General features: G+C 34.2%; 1 protein-coding gene across 1 annotated transcript; it reads left to right on the top strand.

Annotated features, from left to right (window-relative positions):
* Positions 1-9,975: 9,975 nt before the first annotated feature.
* On the top strand, positions 9,976-22,175 carry LOC101267445 (sucrose nonfermenting 4-like protein). Its single transcript, XM_010322794.4, has 14 exons — positions 9,976-10,365; positions 10,481-10,658; positions 10,749-10,833; positions 12,432-12,617; positions 13,267-13,401; positions 13,495-13,554; positions 17,589-17,678; positions 18,798-18,932; positions 19,648-19,792; positions 19,863-20,036; positions 20,251-20,314; positions 20,421-20,490; positions 21,637-21,751; positions 21,831-22,175. The coding sequence occupies exons 2-14, from the start codon at positions 10,546-10,548 to the stop codon at positions 21,920-21,922; spliced, it is 1,464 nt and encodes a 487-aa protein (XP_010321096.1). The 5' UTR covers positions 9,976-10,365; positions 10,481-10,545; the 3' UTR covers positions 21,923-22,175.
* Positions 22,176-22,664: the final 489 nt, after the last annotated feature.

Below are 22,664 nucleotides of genomic sequence, written 5' to 3'. Positions count from 1 at the left end.
GCTATCATCGACGGTCCGTTGGTGAGACCACGCCCCGTCAATGGGGTTTGTTGGTTGATTCTGCATCTCCTCAACCTGCAAACCACATGGCTCCATCAATGCCACCCATCGACGGGTCAGTCGTCTGGTCGAGTGGTCGTCGTTTGGGGCAGTCGATTGCCACTGCCTGGAAGTGTTGAGCTCGAAGCTCGGGTCCTTCTTCTAGGGCCCCTTGTGGGTCCTAGGTGGAGTCGTACCCGAACGTTAGACCTCCAAACATGAATTTCTATGTATTAGGAACATCTCCAAACAATTTCAACATCAAACAAGCTACGCAACATGCTAAAACACATCCAAACTCACAAGAACATCTAAAGGCTATCTTTCAAACTTCACCGGACGTTCTTGGACGTTTGACCTCCAAACCTCATGAAACTTGATACACTGTCTATATACACCATAATAATTGAATTAAGGACCTCATAACCTCATGAATCACACTTAAACACATAAAACACATATGAGTCACATAGGTGACTTAGTCGTCGAACGTCTTAGTCGTCCTTTGACGTTTGACTTCCAATGCACCTAAACTCTTAGACACTGCCTCTATACCACATTATAGACCAATTTAGGACCTTATACCATCATGACAACCATGTTAGGCTCTAGCTTCACCTAATTCATTTTCGAGATCTTACAATCAATTATATTGATATCCCTATATAAAGCGTGATACTTGAGTCAACTATTAATATGTACCACACATGGTACTCGAGCCAATAAAGGGGTAAGATACCCTATACTAGATGTTATACCCAAACCTATCACTATAGTGGTGGTGGTGTAGTTGGACAGTTTGCTATAGTGGAAATTAATTTCACCGTTATAGCGGTTTGTATGAAACATAAACTCGGACATCTCCTAAAAGGGCTCATTTCACAACACACATTTGAACCTCGATGTTTGCAATTAACTCTTCATGTCAGTTCCAATATTAGAAGTTCTACTTACATGAATTCACTTTGGTGAATCCTTCATAGACTCACTAATGTCTTAACAATAAGAAAAGTTAACTCCACTGAGACGTTTCACTGGATCGTTTCATACTGTTAGGTTCGAAAGTGATTAAGGCGTCACGCGGAAGCTTACAATTGTAAATCGTATGGTTAACAAATCAGACGACAAATAAAAGTATACCAAAGATATATTATTAATATCGTTTGGTCCAAAACTTATATATTATATAACTAACATTAAAAAACATAAATATGTTTAGGAGAAAATCTATCCCCATAGACAAAACTCTTTTAACGGCTACATTGTGAATACTATTCTATTATGTTGAGAGAATATGAATTTTCAATTTATATTTTCCTTTAATGATAAGTAAAAACATTTGCTAATGTTTTGTTTTTTCTTTTAGGAAAAATAAACTTCAAATAAGGTAAGAAATCAGGGCTAAATCCTAACAAATCTCTCGTTTTGTGTGGATTTTGTTGACAAAACTTGATCCGCCTTCTTTATATGCTTGATAATATTGTTATTCACAACATCTTCATGTATCTCTGCTGCTTACCATGATTCAGAAATTTATATGAGTTAAAAATTGGAATCCTATGTTAAAAGTTATGAGTTTGATTGAAAGTGGAGCTCATGCATTGAAAATAATATGCATGAGTTGAAAGTCGAGCTCATATGTTAAAAATTAGATGCACGAGTTAAAAGTGAAACTCACACATCAAAAGTAAAGATACAATATGAGTTAAAAGTGGATCAGAGCATTAAAATTTGTAGGGTTGAAAGTTGGAGTCCATGCTCTAAAAGTAAGCATGACTTGAAAATTGATTTTGTTTTAAAGGATGGAGCGGCGGGATATTGTTGAAAATATATTTGAAAATTTTCCCCAGATGTAGCAGTATAAAAATCTTCATTATCATCATGTTGATTGCAAATTGATTTGAAACCACTTGAACCTGTCTTCAATCTTGTTCAACCATTGCTTCATTGAACCATATGGTCTGATAACATTTGTTGAGTTTAAAAGTGATTAGGGCGCCATGTGGAAGCTTACAATTGCAAATCATATGGTTAACAAATCAGATGACAAATAAAAGTATATTGAAGACATATTATCAATATACTTTGGTCCAGCGACCTATATATTATAAAACTAATATTGAAAAACATAAATATGTTTAGGAGAAAATCTTTCCATAAACAAAACTTTTTTAATGACTACATTATGGATGTTATTGTATTATGTTATGAGGATATGCATCTTCAATTCATAGAATTCCAGACTTCCCCTCTAAGGAAAGAATAAATAGAATATGGATTTTTTTCTTTATGAAAAGTAAAAACATTTATGGTAATGTTTTGCCTTTTCTTTTAGAAAAAATAAGCTTCAAATAAGATAAGAAAATCAGGGAAAACCCCTAATACATACTTCATCTTACTCAAATTCAGTCCAAACCTAACATGAAATTTGTAACTTTTCAAACCAAAAGTTTTTCCCCTCATTTTCTTTCAGTACTAGCTCCCCTATAGTGATTGGAAAAGTCGTTAGAATTCTATCATATATTTTTCCAATCAAGGATTGCCACTATTTGTAATTAGTTTTTTTTTTGTGGTGAATTGTGATAACTTGATATTTTTGCCTTATTTACTTGAGAATGGGTGCATTTAATGTGGTTTTCTTCCTACATTGCAAAATAATAAGATATACAACTAACAAGTGCTTGGGAGATAAAAGAAGAGACACATGTTGAATCAAGGCAAAACGGGGACTAAAGCATAAAATTAAAAATGACAACATAATTGATCATTGCGACTGTGTGGTCAATAGGTCACGATCAATCTCAACATCGAAACAATGAAGCACGATTGTGTGATTGACTGTGAGGTTAGATCAGTACTACCCTTGCAAACACAGTCAAGCTTTAATGAACACAATGAGTAATGTGTCAGAAGTTGAGGGTAGAACTAAAAATGTTACTTGTGATCATAGAACTCGCGTTAAGTCTAGGAGATAGCCTCGAGGCATAACAATTATCCCAAACTATTCAGATTAATACCAATATAGGCATGTTGATAATCAGATTGGTGCTCCATCTCTTTCAACACATCTCTTTACTTTCCTCACTTTACCTTTAGGTTTAAGAGGTCGGGTAGTATTTGATATTTGCTAGCATTAACAGAAAATACACTATTCGATATAGTATTTGGTATTACATTAGTAAAAAGAGGTACTTTATCCTTGTCTGCATATAAGTGTGCCAGCAAAAATCTCACTACACGTCAGGTGACATTGACTTGAATCAACATCCTAGCTAGCAGATGATATTTTAATTTATTTTGTAGTAGAATCATCATCATAAGATGTACTTGTAGCACTATCTATTCTCTGTAAGGAATTGCAACTCCAACTATTCATTGGTATATTGGAGAACTTCACACCCACATAGAGATTTCAAACAAAAATTCAATGACCAGTTCAAAATATAGTGCCCAAGGTTTTAATATCAGGGGTTATATATGTTGTTGATAGAGTAAGGACATGCATTGAGAATACTATTCATATGTTCCTTAGAAATAAATTTTGCAACATAATAACCATTTTTATGTAAGAACTGTTGAAGAAGAAGGAAGCTGACGACTGGAACATGTTCAACACAGTTGATAGATCTATCTGCAGCAAGTGTTGATAAGGAAGGAAGTCAATGATTGGGACATGTTAAAGGAATAGGTCCAACGAAGCTGAAAAACGAGTTTACATCAATGTTGTAGAATTAGTGTCGCATTAGGATTAGACTAATTATATTTATTAGGATTATGTTTCGTTTATAATTATATTATGATTAGGATTAGATTACTATTAGAATTGTAGTACAATTAAGATTTTATTATTATAGTAATAATAAGTATTATAGTAGGTTTTAAGGGCTGCCAAGGGGACGGGGAAGGGGACGGGACGAAGGGGGATGGGACGGGATGGGGGACGGGACGGGGGACGGGGAGAGGGTATTTGATACGGGAACGGGATTGGGGGGACAAAAATAGGTCCCATCCCGTCCCACTACATATAAGGGATGGGATGGGATTTGGAGGGACGGGACGGGATGGGACGAGGGATTTTTTTTTAAATACTTATATATTTTTATTGAAATTACACGTCTTTATCTAATAAATTTTAAATTTAATTTTTGATTTTCAAATATCAAAATAAATTTTCAAATTTAAAGTTTCAATTTTCAAATTTTAAGATTCATGTTTCAAATTTCAAGTTTCAACTTTAAAGTTTTAAATTTCAAATTTGAGAAGTTTAAATTTGTAATTTAAATATTTTAAAGTAATGTAAATTGTAAACTTTAAATTAAGTATTTTAAAATTAGTTTAGTACTTTATTATATATTTAATTGTATATATTAAAATTAAAATGCAAAACAATAATTGTATAAAAAAAAACTTGAACAAAAGTTAAAACCTTCAAATTTATTCAATAGAACTTAGAAGTTACAATTAACAAATATTAGTGGAGTAACTAATCTACGCAGCCACCTTCTAGGAAGGGTTCTGTTTCAATAAGTTCTCATACGTAACATTAATATTTGTTATAGATATTAGATGAGTAACTAATTTTACGCAACCACCTTCTAGGAAGGGTTATGTTTCAATTAGTTCTCGAATGTAAACTTAAAATTGTTATCTCCTTTAAAATTTAATTCTAATTGTCGCATCATATTGATGGTGAAATCCTCTGTGTTGGCAAACTTGTTAGAAATTCTTCAGTCTCTAATTCATCATCACTGCATTCAATTTGTGTCTTCCGCCAATGAATGTCTATGATCACCAATTTGAAACCTTGCCGCACTGAAAGCCTCTGATGCAACTAATGAAACTTGAATAGCTAGAACATCACGAACCATTTTGCTCAAAGTTGGAAATGCATCGCTTCGCCTACTCCACCATCCTAATAAATCTTCATTGCCATCTTTGATTTCCAATACTTTTAAAGATTGATTAAGATATTCTTCAAAATCATCACAGTTAGTAGAATTAAGACCAAGAAAACCTCGCATATAACATGAAATTGGAAGTGACAAATCAATCTCAACATAAGAAGTTTGACCAACTTCTCCTTGAAAATTTTCAATAGTTCTATATTTTTCATACAACAGTTTTGCTTCTATTTTTATGGTAGACTTACACATTTGACAATTCGGAATTTCTTCCGGTAAAATTTCTAAAGTTTCATAAAAAGTGTCAACAAGGCCTTGCACACCTTGTAATTTATAAGCAGAATGAAATAAAGTAGCCGCTAAAAAAACTTGAGGAATAGAAAAAAATATTCTTTAAAATTTTCAATCGTACCTTCAATTGCAACTCTAAATTTATCTATTTTTTTATATTTACAAAATTGAATTGAAAGAGCACAAATATTTATTAATACAGATGAAATAGTAAGAGAATAAATTCCCGAAAACATGGTAGTAGCATCATAAAAAAGTCTTAAAAATTGTAATAGTTCTTTAGTTTCTTCCCAATCTTCATCACAAATTCTATCTAATGGGCCAGCATTATGAACATTAACAACCATTTGTATGGGTCTTCTATATTTATAAGCAACCGAAAGCATTTCGTAAAGAGAATTCTACCTTGTTTTAATATGTTTTGGAATTTTTCTAGGTGACAATTCATATAGTAAACAATGCTCATTAAATTCTCTAATTCTAGCAGCATTGTTTGTATGAAAAATCCACGTAACAGCATATTCAACTTTTACGCTACCACAATCAAATAATGAAATACCATCTTGTATAACTAAATTTAATATATGTGCAACACATCTAACATGAAAAACATTATTGTCAATTGGACATAATCTAACTTTTAACATTTTAGCAGCGTTTGTATTATTAGATGCATTATCTAATGCGACAGACATTATTTTATCTATAATTATGTAATAATCTAAAACACTTAAAATATTTGAAGCTAAATATGCACCAGTTTTTTTCTCTATACATAGTTTATAACTTATAATTCTTTTTTGTAAATTACAATTATGATCAATCAAATGTGCAATAATAGTTAAATAATCATTTCCATTAACACTACGACCCATGTCCGAAGTTATAGACACTCTACTATCTAATATGCTAAATAGACAACGAATAAATTGACAATGTTTACCTTGATATTCAAAAACATCAGATTTAACAGTATTTCTTGAAAAGCCTCTATAATCCGGATTATAAGTTTGTTGAATATATTCAATAAAATCGGGATTTATAAGGCAAACCACAAACAGAAACCATTTTAGCTAAATTTTCCCGATCTAATTCCTTATTATATTTACATTGTGTTATTGGACCAATGGGGTTGATCTAATGTTCCTTGAACCATGTTAGAAGCCCCTATCGATGCATTACCGGTAATATCTAATTCATTAATTGAAATTCCCTTTTTTCTATTGGCTAATGCTTTAGCTTCCTTATATTGAATCGACACACAAGATAACAAATGTCTATTTAATCCCCCCGTTCCACCTTGACCCCCACCTTGTTTATGTTTAAAAGGTTGCTTACACTTATTACAAATAGCAACACTATTTTCTTTATTGAAAGTCATAAATTGCCACACAATAGAAGTTTTAGGTCGTTGATACTTCACCTTCTTCCTTGTGGGAGGTATAAGGGGTGGGTGTCCAAAATTTTGCTCCGGTAAATTGATAATCTCATTTGGAACTTCTGTCACTGGACTAGTAGGTGTTTCTTCTAACTCCTCTTCTCCCATATCAGCTTCTACTTCTTCACCTGAATTTTCATCAACATTAGGATTAATATTACCATAACGTCGTTCTAAACTTTCGTGATCGAGTTGAACATTTGAATCAATATCATAAGGAGTATCATCAACATAAGTAGAATCATTTATGTTAAATCTAACTCTACTCGTTGATTTAGATGAAGTACCACCACTTTTACTACTCTTTTTTTCTTTACTATTCTTTTTTACCAAAATTAAATAATTTAAAAAGTCTACTTTCTTCTTTATCTTGTGCTTTCTCTTTTCCTTACCGCTATTTTTTTGCTAGAACTCATACTTAATTTTATATATATATATATATATATATAAAGTGTAATATAAAAATAATAATAACACAAAAGTAAAGACGAAAAATAAAATATAAATATTATGAAAAGAATGTACCAAACGTCTGCGTTAATAGCAGACGTTAAATCGATTGTTGAAGCTTGTGGTTTGTTGTAACTTGTAATTTGTAACTCCAACCAATACTTGATAACATATATGAAATAATGTAATTATATTTATTGATATAATATGAAATTTTTTAATTGAAAATTGAAATATATGGATTCTAATAATATGAGAATTAAAATGGAATAGAAATTAAGATTGACACTTGAGAGTTGAGAGGATATAGAAAATAGATGAGAGAAATGAGAATAGATGATTTTGTAAGAAATAGTAGGGGATAGATGTATTTATAATATTAAAAATGGGTTAAAGTGTAATTATTATAACTTGAGGGTTTAAAATAAAGTTTTAAAAGTAGGGGGTGGTAGGGAACACAAAAAGGGGCAAAAATACGTTGGGGGGGGCCCACTAGTCGTTTCCCCTACAGATCTAAACGGTCAAATTTTTTAAAATTTAAAAAAAATAACCAAAAAAAAGAGGGAATCCCGCGAATCGGCCGATTCAACCGGGCCGGGACCGGGCCGGGTCGACCGAACGCAGGGGTGAATCGGCCCCCTCATCCCCCATTGCTTAAACCCTAGGGGATGGGGCGGGTCGGGACGCGGGGCGGGGCGGGCCATCCCGGTCCCCCTGCCACCCCTAATAGGTTTCTAAGTATAGTTAACTTAGGACTCTACAATTTTCTTCTATATAAGGAGTATCTACTTAATATTATTATTCATCAATACTATCATAATTGATGAATATTATTAATACTGCCAATATTGATCAACATATCAATTTATAAATATTGATCAACCTATCAATACATCAATATATCAATACAATCATTCATTTCTCGAAGGAGATTTCTACAAGAACGCACATTAGGAGTTTCTCGAACAAAATATACCATCAAAATATAACTTCATTTTTGTTTATCCACTTAATTGTTCCAAAGCCAGACATTACCTGTTCCATTAACAATCACTAAAGGAATATAGATGAAACTCTTACCATGATTTTTCATATATAATTAACAGATATTGGTTGTTAATATTTAATATGCACACTTTTACTAGTCATATTTGTGTGAGTAGTAGTTATTCAATTGTTAACTCAACATGCAACAAATGATGCTATTATAAATACTTTGCTGTTGAAATATGAATTGCACTCCTTAGTTGAGAATTTTTTTTTATACTACGAGAATTACATTTTAATATTAATATCTCAATGAGTTCGAATAATTTCTTTTTTATGTCAGTAGAAGATTTCTCATAAAGAGTGTCACACCCCCGCTAGGGGTAAAAGTGTTTGACACTCAACATGAGAAATTCTTGAGTGAAATAATTAGTAACTTACGATTCTAGGTAATTAATTTAAGAATCAATAATGATCATCTTTACTATTCTCAAGTTATTTGATAAAATGATAAATATAAGATCATTTATATTAACAAGTTTTAAGCCTTTAAATTGAAAATGTTTGTTATCGTCGAAAGGAAAGAACATCAAATATAACCGAGACAAAATCAATAGCTAATCACAAAGCTCCCCATTTATATTTTTTACCACTGTCACACCATTTAGCAAACTCAAATAAATTGAATATCACCAATAAAGTACGTAACAAATCTCGTTGACAACATGTTAAGCGAAGGAACAAGACTATCATAACTAAAGAATCATAATTAAATATAGGGGGGCGTAAATTAAGCAATTCACTTAACTAACATTATAATCTATAAGTTGAGTTTGAATAATGTAATATGAAGATATGCACCGAAACTGAATTACTAAAAATAATTATTTTAAAACGAGTTAACCTATAATGACACATGCACATGTAATAACTCATTAGGCGTATAAATATGATTGGTTTCTTTATGTAATTCATTATGAAATAAAAAGCTTTCAATTTCTAAACATTGGAATTTAATGCTTACTAGAATGTAAAAATATATAGTATTGATTGGAATTTTTATATTTGAGTAATTTATCAAACACGTTATATGTGTTTTCTAGTCAAATATTTAACTTAGCAAAGTAGACCTCAACTTACCTCAAATAATTTCTCCACTTCACCTTCATAATGTATGATTTGTGCAATTCAAACTATCTCATTCAACTAATTTACTTCATAGAGTTTAATGTTAATTTTTTTCGAGGATTTATATTAGTTTTATTCCAAGTTCTCGAATGATTTTATATTCTTCAATTGTAATGGATAAGAAGATTTTAAATATGGAGTAATAAAATTATCTTAAACAACGCACACTATATTTAAAGAGCTCTTCTGTTCATTCGTAAAGGTATAAAATTTGAGAATTAAACCAAATTTTATAAAAAAAAGATACATCATTAAATATAATGATTAAATTAAAATTTACTATAAACAACCAAACACTATCTTTTTTCTATTTTTTATCTTCGACTATTTATTGCTAGTCTTTATTAAGAAATAAAAAGCATCGGAGTATTAAATATAGTAGTACTTCTTATTTTATCATAACAAAACTTTTATATTGCTACTAGCTATCATAGGAAAGAACCATTTGACTGTATCTACTTTTGAGGTGTATATTTTATTTTTTAAATTTTTTTTTATACAATTCCCTAACAATTTTTTTTTATCATACACGGCGATTTTAACACTTTCTTCATTAATATATTTTCAATTAGCTTTTTTTTTCATATGTGGAAATTTTAATGGTTTTTTTCAAGAAAAGAATACTTTTCAAAATAATATATTTTTAATTCAAGAAAAAGGAATTGGGGAAAAAAAAACCTCGGAAGCATAATTTTATAAGATTAGGGTTTTCTTCTCTCTATAAAATTCTTCATTTCTCTGCCTTCGCCTTTTTCCTTTTTTTTTTTTTTTGCTTAAAAAAAATTAAATATTTTTTACTCAATTCTCCGTATTCCGACTTTCTCCTTCAAAGTTTTCACATTTCTAGGGTTTTCATTCCCTGATCGACTTCGCTTTCCTTCATATAGTTTCAAGATCGAAGCTTTTTCACAATTTTATCAGAAAAATTCAAAATTTTTGTTTGTCATTTCATCCATTAATTTGGGTATTTGCTTAAAATTTTGTTTGCTGGGTAAAGGTGTTGGCTTTCTTCTTTTTTACCTTGAGTGGGGCTTTGTGTTGTTTAATTTTCATTGAATTTAGGTTTTGCTGGTAAGAATTAATTAAAGTTTGAGACTGTTTTTTTCTTCTTCTGGGGATTTAAGGTTGTCTAATCTTGTCATGGGTCAACCATGATTAATTAATTTGTCTGAACTGCATTCATCAGAATTTCAGCATTTTAGAGTTGTTTGCTGTTTGGGGTTGGTTGTGTTTGGTTGAATTGGAAAGTGAATGTATCCTTCTGCAATGGATTATGCACGGGATGGTGGCACGGCTTTGATTCCTACCCGCTTTGTTTGGCCTTATGGAGGAAGAAGTGTATATCTGAGTGGCACATTTACTGGGTAACTATAAGTTGACAGTTTTGTTTGTATAAAATGCTCTTTTCTCCTTTAGTATCTTGTGTTTCTTAAAGGGAGTTTCACTTTTTGAAGGTGGTCTCAATGGCCGATGGCTCCTGTTGAAGGATGCCCAACTGTGTTTCAGACTGTTTGCAGTGTTCCACCTGGTTATCACCAGGTCTGTTTTATAGTTTCCATTACTTTTTATTTGTTTTAGTATCTTCAGTTAATGCAGTTGAGGCTTCAATTCTGAGTTTTATTCTTAATTTTCAGTATGAGTAGTATTTTTTAGTTAGTAGTTAGCTGGGAAATTACTCCTTTGGGAATAGCAGTAGCGCTAGCTTTCACATGTTCAATTATCATTTATGGCTGTCATGCTATCTATTGTGAATGATTCGTCTAGTTCTTGTAGATATAGTTGGGTGACCTAGCTTTAATCTAGAGACAAGTTAGAAGATACTTCTCCCTATTTTGGAGACTCTGACTTTGTAAGCTTTTCTTTTACTTGCCGAGACCAATTATCTCTTTGTCCAGTGTGTAAACTTGGTGATGACCTACTTAAATAGTAATTAGATGCTTATTTAACTTATTGAAGCAAGTATGTGGTCCCTTTGTGGGATATTGGTATTCCAAACTTGCTTGATTTAAGGTTGAATTTACTTTCTGTCCCTCCCATGGTACTAAGCATGAAGGGAACTGAGGAAATCTAGCAGGGTATCTCGATAATATTCGTTATTGTACAAGGTTTTTGTATGTAAGTCCATTTAATGCTTCTGCGTTGCTCTAAAGATGATTCCTTTTCCCTCCTCATTGCCCCCAAAGGCAGGCTAGTATAGTGGACCTAGCACTTCTACATTCATTGCTGATTTTCTTTCTAAACCAGCATAAAAACATTTCCTTTGCTGGTGCAGGCATTACCACTATTTTGGTCCATATAAATTAAAAAACAAATGTCTGAGCTGCCTGGCAGATGGTTAGTTAGTTTTTTTCTGGATAATTGCAGCTTGATGCTCAGTTTGTCTGTTTAATTAATGGCATGACTATACTTTGTTTCGGAACAAAGGAAAAATAACAAGAGAGCCTTATATATATGGTTATAATTCAGTTCGTGACCATAAGTAGAAAGTTCAGATTCTTCAGTCATTGATAAACATTTTGCTGGCAATACTTAACGCAATTGCCATAAAATATACAGATTCCAAAATCAGTACTGTAATTAAGCGACTGTGTCTTTCGAATATCAGTTTTTAACTTCCAATCAACAACGGGTAAATCTATAGAACATACATGCACACATACTTCACAAGCAATGCATTTTATCGAATTCAAAGTGTATTCCGCCTCGTAAACGTTCCAATGTAATCAGTTTTCGCAAGGTTAGTGAATAGTTACAGGTAAATGATTTGCGTGGAACAGCATAATTATGACACCTTGGCCGATGTATCTGTCGGTTCATATGGTTTATTGACGATAATATATGAATTTAGTTATCATAGGGAGCATAGGTAAGTGTGGGATCTTGCCAGCATATCCCATTGCCCTTTCTCTTTCATGAAGAGAGAAACCTTTGAAGGCCCCCCTGGAACTCTTGCATCTTACCTGTGTCTCGGAGTTGGTAATCATTTTTACGTGTGATGATTTGAGTTTTAATATCATTTGCCTTTTCTTGTTAGTGGCAATTTTATTTTGATCAGTTTGCTTCTTTTCCTTGTTAGATTTGGCATTTAGCTTCCTTACATGTGATGAAAGATTTATGGTTACATACTTTACTTGCAGTACAAGTTCATTGTTGATGGTGAATGGCGACACGATGAGAACCAACCTTTTGTGAGTGGTGGAAACCTTGGAACAGTCAATACTGTCCTCTTGGCCAGAGAGTCTGACTACCTTCCAGCAGTACTAAGTGCACAAATACCTCCTAGCTCTAACATGGATGTGGATAATCAGGCCTTTCAGCGTTTGGTTAGTGAATGTTCCACTCTTGCAAATTGCTGAATTGCAAAGTGGTCATGAATGCTTAGAATATTTGAGACTTCCTTTGTGTGTCTAATATTATTTTGATGTATATTTCCATCACATTGTATGGACTAATCTGTACTTAGAGCAGAGGATTTATGCATCTGTATTTTATATATATTGTCTTCGTGTACTAGTTCTTTCTTTATCAAGAGTCAACTTCTGTTTTTCTGTTCTAGTTTATAATATGTCGTTAGTTTTTCAGAAAAGGTCAGACATTAAATCTCCATATTAACTGTCTAGTTTATGTTTCTTTTTGTTGAACCAGCTCATTTTTGGTATGAGGGTGTCAATAAGATGGTTATTAGAATCTCCTTGTCAAGCACCCCATTTTCTGAAGTGGATGACTTGACAAACATTTATAAGAACCTATGAACTTATTTTGAGACACCGGTTACTTAATTCTACTAATTAAATGATAAAACAAGTGATTTTCAAGCACCTGGTGTTCCATTTTTACCTTGCACCTGATGTTCAACTATTATTGTCTATGTGACCTCTTTATACCCTCCCTAACATGTTATCTTCCTTTAGAGGGAGAGCTAGTAACTTTTGCCTTTTGATTTTTCTAAAAACTTTTTCTAATGTGTCATAGGTAAGAGTGTCGGATGTTGCCTTGCCAGATGATACTCCCAGGATATCACAGACAGATTTGGATATTTCCCGTCACCGTATATCTGCAGTCCTATCAACACATTCAGCTTATGAGTTGCTTCCAGGGTCGAGCAAGGTTTATCTATTTATTCTATTTTCTGTCTAGGCGATGTGATGGGTTCTGAGTATGACTGTTTTGTTGCCTTTTCTGATAAGGACTATTTTTCAGGTCATTGCTTTGGATGTTGACTTACCCGTAAAGCAAGCATTTCATATTCTTCATGAGCAGGTATATCTTCTATCCTGCTAGATGTCCTGTTTGTATCATGATATATATGGAGCTTTCAGATTTTGTCACATTTGATAACTGTTCTTTCGCTGGGGACATGCTTGAAGCCCCTCATTTCCCTTGAAAAGGAAAATTGCCTGAATGGTCATTAAACAGAACTGCGTGGAATATCGTCACCGTCTCATTTAAAGCCTTAGCTATTAGAGAGAGTAGACTTTTAATTAATTAATTAATTAAGTAAGTAATTAATTATATGATGTCTCAAAATCAGAGATATACTACTTTTTTGAAAAGAAAAAAAAATCAAAACTTGGCAGTTGCAAAGTTGAGTGAATTATCAGGGAGGAGTTCAAGAAGATATTAGCTTTTATGGGGGGAAATAGAATCTACTTCGCAGTAGGTTTTAAGTCTTGCGATATCATAAGGCTCGGAGGCAGAGCTGAAGTTTGGTTTAAGTGGGTTTGAAAGACGCTGGAATATGATGCGCAGAACAACTTTTAGCAAGAAAACGATAGAATGGATAGTCCAAATATGTTGTGCTTTTGGAACAAAAAAGTTCGAGTATTGTTCATTTAGCTTCCACCTTCTCCTATGGTGCCAGAGTCTTTTGAAGAGTCTTGGGAGTACAAAGACGATCCATTCCATTATTTTTTTTTTTAAAAGCACAACAAATTTGGAAGATTTATAAGCATTGTGACAGTACAAGAAGGGAACAGATATATCATTATTATTCCAGAAGTTACATTTGATGTTGGGATGGGGAGGAGACATAGGGTTTAAGATAATTTCATCAAGGAACATTTATTACATATACTCCTAGGAGGATAGATCCAAACGCTCCTTATGCAGATTCAGTCAGAACTAGCAAGTGGCAATCAAAAGAAGCATCTGTGTCTCTGATTAGCAACAAAAAGTCCTGTATCATCATCTCTGGTGGTGATGTTTACCAGGAAAATGGCTTGCTGGGAAGTTATATTATTGGAAGCTTCAGTGGAGAAGACAAGGAGAAACCAACATTTTTTAGAAATTAGAAAATGGGTGGTGAGTACTTGGAAGAATGCTTTTGGAGTTAAAATATACCAAATGGGGGTCCCCTCTTTTCTGTCTGCTTTTCCAAACAAGCACATGGTTGAGTGTATTCTTAAAGGACACTGGGCTTAGAAACAATTGAAGATTCATCTCGAATGGTGTTTGGCGACTATAGGTTGTTGCACCAATTGAGAGGCCTCAATGTGGATAAGAGCAGCCCCCCATTTCATATATATTAATTCCAAAAGCGTTCTTCCATTTTCTGATATCTGTTAGTGTTGGTTTCTCCTTCTCTTCTCCGCTGAAGCAATAGGTCTTCCTTTTCAATTTTGGATGGAAAAAATATTCAAAGCCATTGGAAATCAATGCTGGGGATGGCTAGAAACAGAGGAAGAGAAATCCCTGAAAAACCATTTGAAGTGGGTGAGAATGAGAATATAAGGATTTGGAAAGGAAGTTCCGAAAGAGGTAAAGATTGTCAACAATGGTCTTGCCTTTTCAATTCCGGTCTGGGTTGAGTTGAGAACCATGGTGGTTGCTAGAGTGGAGAAAGTCCCGCAGGATAAGGACGGTTAGGCCAAAAAACCCTGCACTGTTAAAGGTAGTAGGTTTTGCTTTGATACAAAGAGGAAGATAGATTCTTCTGAGCAGATACCTATTTCTATTATTCAAATAACACAAATGGCAAGGGCACAGCAACACGTAGGACAGAGAATTTTTTTTTTTTTAATCAAAAGGAATGAGCTCTTTTATGGGCCAAAGGAAAGGTCAGACAATGTCTTAAAGGAGCTAATTTTAATAAAGGCCAAGTTCTCTTTACTGAGGCCCAGCTTCTTACTTCTAACCAAGATAATGTCATGTGCTCCTTACATTTAGACCCAATGCTAGTGGAAATCTGTCTAAATTCAAGTCGTCAACTAATGATTTTGGTTGGCACATGATAGGGGTATCTGCACCAAATTGTAATCAGGAAAGGCAAGAGGTATGTAGGGAAATAAGGGTTGAGAAGTTTGTTTATGGGACCGTGGGGTGATTTTAGTATTGCCAAATATGCTTCAGGGAAGAAGATTTCCTCCAGAACGTCTACATACATGACTGAATATTCTGATTATATTGAGGATATGGAGTTGATTGATCCTCAACTAGATGGGGGAAGCTATACATGACCTGGACTAGAGTGAATAACTTGGAAACCTCTTCCACGATTGACAGGTTTCTATATCGATTGAATGAGGAGAAAATTTCAATAATATTAAGTAAGAAATTCTTCCTATAATCTGTTCTGACCCCACACCAATTGCGCTTCAAAGTTGCAGCTCGGAACACAAAAAGTCTTGTTTCAAATTTGTAGGATTATGACTGGAAGCTGAAGGTTTCAATGAGAAAGGTGAGGTTTGGTGGGATTCCATTTTTATTAACGGAAGTTCAGATTATATTTCAGCAACCAAGTTAAAAGCTTTGAAGGCTTAATTCAAAGTTTCGAGCTGAAGGACCTAAAGGAACTTGGGAAAAGAATAAAGATCTGATTCTGAGCAAAATTGCGGAGGTCGACAACATTTAACATAATAGATCTGTAATTGAAGAAGAGGCCATTCAGAAAACTAATTTATTCATGGAATTTGAAGATTATGCCAAAGAGGAAGAGATTGAATGGAGACAAAGATCAAGAACACTGGATTAAACGGGGTGATAAATTACAAAGTTCTTCTGGAGAATTGCTGATGCCTGCCAGAGAAGTAATTATATTGATCATCTACCGGTAGGATGAGAAGATAATGTGGAGCCAGAGAACATTTAAAGGGAGATTGGTACCTTCTATCAGAAGCTCTACTCTGAAAATGAGAAATGGATGTCCTATTACAACATGTACTAGTGTCTTACCATAAACACATAGGACCAACATGAATTGCAAGAGTCTTTTGTGAGAAGTTTTGGATGTTCTCAAGGCATGTAGCAGTAGATAAAACACCAGGTCTAGATGGGTACACTATGGGGTTCTTTGTTCATTGTTGGGAGGTCTTAAAGAATGATGTGATATCCACTATGCACAAATTTGTTCTCAAGAAGTTTTCGAGAATAACTTCAATGCAACTTAAATAGCTCTTATTCCCAAAAAGAATGGGGCTAAGGAATTGATAGATTTTAGACCTATTAGTTTTATAGGAAGATATATAAATTGATATCCAAGATCCAACAGTGAGATGTAAGAAAGTGATGCACACATTAGTATATACTCATCAAATGACATTCTTAAAGATTCTTGAAAGGCATACAGATCACAGATGTTGTTCTTACTGCCAATTATGCATAAGATATTTCAGATTGAAAGATAAGACGCCAGGCATCATGTGGAATTGGATATTGAAAAGGCATATGGCCAAATGAATTGGAGTTTTTTGCTTGGAATTCTCAGAAGGTGGGGTTTGGAGGGAAATGGATTAGATGGATAAGATTTTGCATTACCACTGCGAGATTCTCTATTCTGATAATTGGCTCATCTGAAGGTTTTTTCCTTCTCAAAGAGGTTGAGCTAAGGTGATCAATTGTCTCCTTTCTGCTTATTCTGGTGATGGGAAGACTTGACAATATGATGAAAATTGCCCATAAAAATGGCTGGATCAGAGGTTCTAATGTAGCAAAAGAACACTATGAAAGAGTGGAAGTGACACACTTGGCCCTCTGTTTCAAGTTAAAATTTTTTGAGGGATGTTTCAGGTCAAGAGAGATGTTATATAAGGATGTAATGAAAATTTTGATGAATAAATAGGGTCAATTTTGGTAAGGAACTCCATTATTGTATGAGCCTTGCTCATTTTCTAGTATTGGGAATGGAGTGACTTGTTAGCTATACAACTTACTACTGTCTTTTTCTGCATCCATACTCAGTATATTAGCATAATTTGATATAAGATTAGGCATTTCCCTCTTCATTATGCTGGTTATACTTCTCTATATTCTTCCCTGAAAATATTATAAAATCTGTTTCTGAGCCATATTATTTTCAGGGTATTCCTATGGCTCCTTTATGGGATTTCAGCAGGGCACAATTTGTTGGAGTCCTCAGTGCTTTGGATTTTATTTTAATCATGAGAGAGGTAAGCAGAGTTCCTTGCAAGTTTTGATTATGTTTCTTGATATGCTTTTAGCAGTAATATGCTGTTATCATCATTTGTATTTCTTCCAACATCCTGTATGGCTTCTATTTTGTAATGAGTTAAGTGAAGCTGGTCCTTTTTTTTTGGCTTACAATGTTATGTGGCTGGTCCCATTAGTGGTTTTATGCTTCTATTACTGTTTTGGAGGTGCCCTTTTACAGTCTTATCCATAGAGATATGTTGTGCTGTAGGTGAAGTATGTGTAAAGCGACATTTTAAGATAGTCGTTTGGTTTGATTTTATGCTTGCTTCCTATAGTAATATGACCCTGACCCACTCTGCATAGTGGATATACCAATGCTTTTAGTAGATGTTCGAATGGACTGGGCTTTGTCTCTCATCTATTGTCAAGACTCTAGTGAAATAGTTTTTCCCTCTCTTTAAACTGAAAAGCTGCACCACGTTGTAACTTGACCACCTCCAAACTAAGAAATGATGAAATTTTCGAAAAAGAAATAGATGATACCCGAAAGTTTTACATGATGACTTAGCCATTGTGTAGCCAAATTACTTAAAACATTACTTAATGTCTTTGTACTTATATTGTTATTTCTTATGTGATTTCTATGTTGAAAGTTTCTCTTGTTGGCATAGTTCACTTGCTGATACTGTGCTCTTGCATTCTATCAAAATATGGGTTTATGAGGTGGGGATATAGCTAAATTTATGTAATTTGTTTTTCCCCAACTTTTGTGATTTTGCAGCCATGCTTCATTTCAATATCAATGATCAATTAATTGACTACACCTAAATAGGCTTATGGGGCCATTCAGTTTACCTTTTCGCTAATTGCCCTTTCTTCTTGGTTAATCTTTTAGGTCACTATGTCATGATACATCTACTGCAAACTTGCTGCTGGAAGTAGTTGAATTTCTTGCAATTTTTTTGTTTTAGTTGTAGTTTCATTGTGGTGTTGATGATGAATCATTCATGCATCACATATCGTGAGAATCTGTTGTGTAATTCCCTTATTCATATGTTTTTGAGAAAGACATTATGTATCTTTTTAGCTCTTTTCTCCCATAATTGAATGTGAAAAAATCTCGTGACCTGTCGCAGCTTGGGAATCATGGTTCCAATCTGACAGAGGAAGAGCTTGAGACACATACTATATCTGCATGGAAAGAGGCAAAATCTTACTTGAGCAGACAAGCCAATGAGCTTGGTAAATCAGCTCCACGGCGACTTGTTTGGGTGAGTTTGTTTGGCCTGCTCGAAATGTCAGTGTGCAAAGTGCTGATTTAACTTTGTGACTTCGACTTTCAGTTCTGATGAATTCTTTCGGTTATTGTTAACACTTCAAAATCCTTATTGATGTTCTCTGAATCTGTGTGCTTGCTGTAGTCTTGCCATCTATATCTGGAACTACATCCTACAGATTTTGGTTGAATGAAATCTCCAAGCATTTGAACCACACTTAGTTGTAATTGATAGGATACAATTGAGGGTGGATTGCCTGGGGAATAAGAACTTGCACTTTCATGGTTCTTTGAGAGTAGATAATAAGACCAAATAGTTCATATCGTCTTGTTACTGTATCCTATATCTCGGAATCAATCATGAGTTTGATGATTAAAAATGAAAATGATGAAAGCCTACTAAGATCATCACAATCTCGCTGCTATGGATTGCATACATTTTTTCTGATTTTGCAAGAGAGAATAGCATCACCTGTGCCTATTTAATCACTACTTATGTGCTGTATTAATGTGAGATTGGTTGATTAAATTTGTTTAGTTGCATCTGGCTGTTGTGACACTTTTCCTGCTAAAGATGTCCCTTGCATTTTCTTTTACTTCTCTTGGTCACCTGTCCTGGTTTATGAATCAGGGACTTCTATTGTGTATTTAGGACCTATTGCTAGTCAGTCTCTTCTTTTCCACGTCTTGATTTCCACTATTCAATGTAGTCAGGGCCAGATAACAGCTTGAAGGATGTGGCATTGGAAATTTTGCAAAATGGGGTGGCTACAGTACCTATAATTCATTCACCAGCTCAGGATGGATCATATCCCCAGCTATTATATGTTGCTTCTCTTTCTGATATACTAAAACGTGAGCTTTTAATTTTTCTTGGGTTTTTACTAATCTTGCTATTGTGGCTCACAGCTTTGTTACTTTTCAGATATTTGTAGGTATTTCAAGCATTCTCCAGAGTCGTTACCAATACTTCAGTTGCCAATTGGTGCAATTCCTTTGGGCACATGGGTTCCGAAAATTGGAGAGCCAAATCGACAACCCCTGGCAATGCTGAGGCCTACTGCTTCTCTGAATGCAGCATTGAATTTGTTAGTGCAAGGTTATACCTTTCTCAGTCTTTTGGTTAAGATCAAGTATGGTTGTTAGTAATATACTTCCCAACTAAAGAATTTATTAGCACATTATTATTGCTGATGAATATGAGTTCTCACTATTTATATTCTTAAAGATATTTGGTCACATGGTGATAGGTTTTGGCTAGTGAGTCAATAAACTGTCTGTAACTCTTATGCATGTTTTTGTTCCCTTTGCAGCTCAAGTTAGTGCAATTCCCATTGTTGACGATAACGACTCCCTGTTGGATATATACTCCCGAAGGTTTATAAATAATTAGTTGTTTTCCATATTCAAACTTGTATATTTTGTAGTGTGTGTAGACCTTCATTAGGTTAATTTGCTGAATGCCTGAATCTATTGCTGGCAGTGATATTACAGCTTTGGCCAAGGACAAGATCTACACACACATCAATCTTGAGGAAATGAGTATTCATCAGGTACTGTGCCGTGAGTTCAATTTAAATATATATTTCTAGCTTCAATAGGTATAGTTCAGGGATTTGACTACTGGGCCTGGGATTTTATACCTTTCTTCTCACCAGCATGTTGAGGGTTCCCTTCAAGGAAGGTGTAATCGTAGTTGCACCTTAGTTTCCTCCTGACCATTGTCGATGCAACTACGCTTCCGTCCCCATCTAGTGGATTAGCTGATTGGGTTGGCTTTATGATCTCTCTGTACCCTCAGACGATTCACCATGATTTGACTATTTATGCTGGCTATTAACCTTCCGTGTCCCTCCTTTTGAAACCGGCTTTGCTGTTCACATAGGCAGAGTTGCTATTTTCTCTCAATAAATGACTCAATGGAATTAAAAAATCAGCAAATATGTCTTGCATATTTGCTTGGATAGGTGTTCGAACTACATTTCTCATGGAGAGTATTCTGAAACTCAATTTGAACTGGATGCCAGCAGAAATGAAGTTTCTCGCGAGAATATTATTTTTGCATCTGGATAAGAAAATTCTTGCTAGTCTCTGAACTAGTGGATACCACCAGAACCTGTCGTAAGAATTCTAAGTTCAGGTGGTAAATTCTAGCATGGCCTCTGTTGAGTTTCTCAGTGCATGAAATGGTTTTCTCTGTTGGGTGTAACTTTCACAGCAATCACTTTTGCTGGTATTTCAATAAAGTTACTTTCAACAAATGTGCTGCTGGCTAATCTACTCCCCGCACACTCTTAAAGCTAGATGTCTTTTACGGTAATATAGTTGGCAAAATTTAGCCCTTGCAGATTGCCCTATTAACTTTTTGGATTTTGTCAGCTCCTTTGTTCTAGATTTTAGCACTTTTTGTAGGAACGTGTCTTCTCCTTCCCTCTTTTGTACGTATTACATCCTCTTGATGCCTTTTATATATATAGTTTCTTGCTTCACAAAAAAAGAAGTTACTTTTCACCTAAACCCCTAAAGAAAGAAAAAGATTCTTATTTTTGGCCGTCTGTTTTGCTATAATCAACAACGCCTAATCACTGGGATACTTCTGGGTGGAAATTTCATATATTTCTTATAGAAGTGAATATTTTTAGGTATGAAGCTACATTTGTATATTACTCTAAAGTTATTTTTGAGGGTTGTGTTTGTAGGCACTGCAACTTGCAGAAGAACCATATGCAACTTATGGGTTGAGCAGTCAAAAATGTCACATGTGTTTACAGTCTGATTCGTTGCATGAAGTGATGGAAAGATTGTCCAGACCTGGTCTTTCCTCTTACTCTCTTAAACTTGGCCTTTGGTCTTTTCATGTGCTGCAGTAGTAACTTGTCTCTATTGTTTGCAGGGGTTAGGCGGCTTGTTGTTGTGGAAGCGGGAAGCAAACGCGTAGAAGGTATCATATCAGTGGGTGACATTTTCAAGTTCTTGCTTGGGTAGATGAATCAAAGAGGAGTTGACAATAGACGTGATTTTGATGGTGGTTGCTTAAATCTGTGTTGCTCATAGCTCATGGTGCACCCCCCATTATTCATGGGGATTCGAAACCCGATTCTTTCGTGTATACAATTGATTGGCCCCCAAGCATAATGGCCTGGTCTTTTAGGATGTTAGGCTCTAAAGAATTGAGGCATGTAAATTTTCACAATTGTTTCCCTCCTTTTTATTACAGTTACTAAAGGATTAAAGATCAGTTGTCTTATCTTTTCCTTAATAAGTCAGGTTATTAAGTCATAGTTATTGCAAATTGATAAGTATATTATAAATCATAGTACTTGTTAATAGTTTTTTCATGAAAATACATTGATGAAATTGTCTCATGTTAATATGTAGTTCTACTTAGGTGGAATTCATTGGCGGCTAATTTTCGGTTAGACATCTTAAGTAGGTCTTGACTATTTTAGACACCTATAGAAGCATTTTGTAGTATAATTTTTACATTTTTTTGCTAAACATAATATATGGAGTGATACAGTCGTTAAAAGTTTGTGAAATGCTTATTTTTATTCTATTCCTCTCTTCTACTCCGATTTTTAAGCCGTTTCTTATCATTTTTTCAAGCTTCAATTCCTTCAACGGAGATCAGACGATTCGATTTTGTTCTCAAGCACCCCCTCAAAAACCAAAACTAGAGCAGAAAGAACAATAGATTTGAAATAATACCGATAATTTTAAATTTAAT

Source organism: Solanum lycopersicum, chromosome 1, assembly GCF_036512215.1.
Source record: "Solanum lycopersicum chromosome 1, SLM_r2.1".
NCBI lineage: Eukaryota > Viridiplantae > Streptophyta > Magnoliopsida > Solanales > Solanaceae > Solanum > Solanum lycopersicum.
The sequence above is the reverse complement of the archived record's forward strand: the minus strand, read 5'-3'. Positions and strand labels throughout refer to the sequence as shown.